At 49.7% G+C, this 3,654-nt stretch overlaps 1 protein-coding gene across 1 annotated transcript; it reads left to right on the forward strand.

The window, feature by feature from the left end:
* Positions 1–1,609: 1,609 nt before the first annotated feature.
* LOC121989871 (protein ALP1-like) lies at positions 1,610–3,215 on the forward strand. Its single transcript, XM_042544177.1, has 2 exons — positions 1,610–2,669; positions 2,774–3,215. Exons 1-2 carry the CDS (start codon positions 1,839–1,841, stop codon positions 3,104–3,106), a joined length of 1,164 nt encoding a protein of 387 aa, XP_042400111.1. The 5' UTR covers positions 1,610–1,838; the 3' UTR covers positions 3,107–3,215.
* Positions 3,216–3,654: the final 439 nt, after the last annotated feature.

Consider the following 3,654-nt stretch of genomic DNA (forward strand, 5'->3'; position numbering starts at 1 on the left):
CTGAAAAACGAGAATCATAGAGGACTAAGAATACTTTAGCTCCTATCCTTTTTCTTGTTAGTCCTCTAAGTTCTACTACCAATAGTCCTAAATGGATATAGTTATGTCTTTTTTGTGATAGTGCTCTTGCTGATTTTGTGGTCATGAGAGTCAAGTGTTCTTCTCTTCCGTCTGGTAAATATAGTGGTTGTGTCCTATGATGCCTATAAAGTGCTGTTGAGAAGTTTAGTAGTCCTTGGTTATATAATCGTCTTGGATTTAAAATTGTTAATTGTCTGTCGGAAAAAGTAACCATGTTACTTTCGACATCTATTAAATCTTCTAATTGATATGTACTTGTTGAGGTACTATTTCTCCCTTGCGTTATGATATTATCTAACCAGGAATTAGTATTTGCTTCCATTTGTCCTCTTATTGTTTGTGAGATACTTGAAAATGATTGTGTTCTAGATTGTGTTTGACTCATTGTATGTTAAAAATTTATATTTTTCTGGTTTCTTTCAAGAGATTATGACTCCAATAGAGTTTACGTAAATCTTTTGTTATAGTGTTGATACCTTCATGTAAATATGTGATTTTAGTTGTATTTTTAATTTGAGCTTCTAATTGTAGTATATATATATATATATATATACGAGAAAACACAAAAAAAAATCAGCATCTGATTTATATCTGCACCTGTGAAGAAGAAGACAAAGAACAACACATAAATCTAGGCCTGGACCGATCAGGCTCCAACCTGATCGGTCTAGGAGTCTCCTGATCGGTCTGTGGACCGATCAGGCCCTAGGCTGATCGGTCCTCAGACCGATCAACCAACTCTCTGTGAGAGTTGGCTTCGAAGCCTGATCGGTCCACAGACCGATCAGGCTATAGGTGGATCGGTCCACAGACCGATCCCCCTACCTTTTTCTGTCTCCTGATCATTTCCTGATCGGTCTGGTGACTGATCAGATATCTTACAGCGTTGATTTTTTTTTGTGTTTTCTCGCTGATGTGACAAGTACCGTAGTAAAATCGTACATAAGGCATCGCAGCATAAGATATAGAGAGAGAGAGAGAGAGAGAGAGAGAGAGAGATAGAGAGAGGGGGGAGTGTGATTAGTATGAAATCAGAGGATTCAGACGGCACGACGTTTGAAAAAATAAAAATTCTCATTTATAATACTTCCATGACGGCGTCTTATGCGTCCACATTATTATTCGTCGCTTCTGCTTTTACATTGGTCATACTCTTTTCCGAAGTCACCATTGGACAGAATCAAAAGCCAGATGCAGCAGCGCGGTGGAGCCCATCCTCCGTCGGATTCGGTTCACAATCTTTCGACACGATATCTTCTCACCTGGACGGAGAAATCTAACGGTGCGCACGGCGCCATCGCGGACCGGTCTCTTGGATTTTCATTGTCTCTGTAGATTCCAAGTCAAGCTAGTCCGGTTTAAATACTTAGAACAATTCGGAGTGAATAATAATCTCGTGATATTAATTCTAAAAATTCAAATCCAACGGCCGGACGGACCGAGTATAACTTTACTGACCGGGTCGGTCTGTTTTCAACCGAAAAACTCGCGGGTCTAGAGTCTAGACTTCACTTATCGGACCCACCTGCCGTCCACGAACTGTTCATCAAAACGAAAGGCTCGAACAAGAGCCACCGCGTCCCGGTCGTGCGGTCTGACCCGTCTCCGGCCCGGTCCGCCCATCCGCGTGAGCCGCAGTCTAGCTATGTTCCCAGCCGCGAGCTCCTTCTCCATCGTTTCCTCGTTCCCTCGCGCAAACGCATTTAAAAGTTAAAACTACTCTGTTTCGGATTCTAGTTCTTCGAAGTTTCCATCTCATGGACCACTACGCCGCCTCCTCGTCGACGAACTCCATCGCAAATGATATGATGCCGCCGCCTCCGCCCCCACCTCCGCCCCCACCTCCGCCCTCGCCTCCGCCGCACCGACGGGTATGGGTCAGGGAACGGTCCAGCGAGTGGTGGGACCGCCACAACTCCCCTGAGCTCCCGGAGGCAGAGTTCCGGCGAGCCTTCCGCATGTCCCGCGCCACCTTCGACTTCCTCTGCGAAGTCCTGGCCGCCGCCGTGGCCAGGGAGAACACGGCGCTCCGAGCCGCTATCCCCGTCCGCCAGCGCGTCGCCGTGTGCGTGTGGCGCCTCGCCACCGGCGAGTCGCTCCGCCTCGTCTCCCGCCGCTTCGGCCTCGGCATCTCCACGTGCCACAAGATCGTCCTGGAAGTCTGCGCCGCCATCCGACACGTGCTGATGCAGGGGATGCTGGCGTGGCCCGACCCGGCGCGCGCGGCGGCGGCGGCGGCGAGGTTCGAGGCGATTTCCGGCGGGATCACCGGCATGGTCGGCGCGATGTACACGACTCACATCCCGGTAACGGCGCCACGGGAGAACGCCGCCGCCTACTTCAACCGCCGCCACACGGACCGGAACCAGAGGACGTCGTACACGGTGACGCTGCAAGGGGTGGTGGACCCCGACGGCGTATTCACCGACGTCTGCATTGGGTGGCCAGGCTCGTTGGCCGACGAGCAGGTACTGGAGAACTCGGCTCTGTACCAGCGCGGGAACGGAGGGATGCTCGGCGGGCCTTACTGGATCGTCGGCGGAGCAGGGTACCCGCTTCTCGATTGGCTGCTGGTGCCATACGTTCAGGTCGATCGCCAGGATTCTCCATTCGTTTAAATCAATCGAAATAAATTGATTAAACTGAACCGAAGCAAATTAATTAATTCTTCGGCGTTGAATCGAACGCGCAGGAAAATTTAACTTTGGAGCAGCTCACGTTCAACGAGCGGGCGGCGACGGCGGCTGCGGTGGCGAGGGAGGCGTTCCGGCGGCTGAAGGGGCGGTGGGGGTGCCTGCGGCAGCGGACGGAGGTGAAGCAGCAGGACCTACCGCTGGTGATCGGGGTTTGCTGCGTGCTGCACAACCTGTGCGAGATGAGGCAGGAGGAGATGGGGGAGGAGCTGCAAGGGTTCGGGCTGGAGGACCATGAGATGGTGTGCGAGAACGTCGGCGTCAGGTCTGCCAGGGCGGCGCAGGCGAGGGACGCCATCGCCCACGCCCTCGTGCATGGACCAGCTGCTTAATTAATACGCATCCACACTGAAAATCGGGATTCATTGCCGATTTTCGAAATTTCTGTACTTTCCTTCTTTCCTGATCTGCATAATTAATTGATTATTCATTGCCGTTTTATTATGAGAATCGGGATTCATGATAATACTACGATGATTAAATCTTTTAACTGATAAGATCCGTTGGTCCTTTTTTTTTTTTTTTAATGAGGAGATGAACCCATAATTTAATTATAATCGGATCGTAATCATAATTAGATTGTAATTGATTATTATCTTTTTTTTTATTTATCTTTCTATTTAGGTTATAGTTTGATTTGGAAAAAGTAATCGAAGGTTGTTTGGAGACTGTCCCCCACTCGGCACCGGCAACCCGACCATTAGCTCACCGCAGCAGCCTCCGGACGGCCTCCGCTGTCAATTCCGACCCAAACTACAACCTGGGTGTGAAGATGAACCAAGGAAGATCGCAACCAATTGTGACCGGATCAAATTGCGACCACGTACGATCCTACCGCAATTAGATTATGGATCATCCTTGGTCTATGATACGGTGCATG

This window comes from Zingiber officinale, chromosome 6B (assembly GCF_018446385.1).
Source record: "Zingiber officinale cultivar Zhangliang chromosome 6B, Zo_v1.1, whole genome shotgun sequence".
Classification (NCBI taxonomy): Eukaryota; Viridiplantae; Streptophyta; class Magnoliopsida; order Zingiberales; family Zingiberaceae; genus Zingiber; species Zingiber officinale.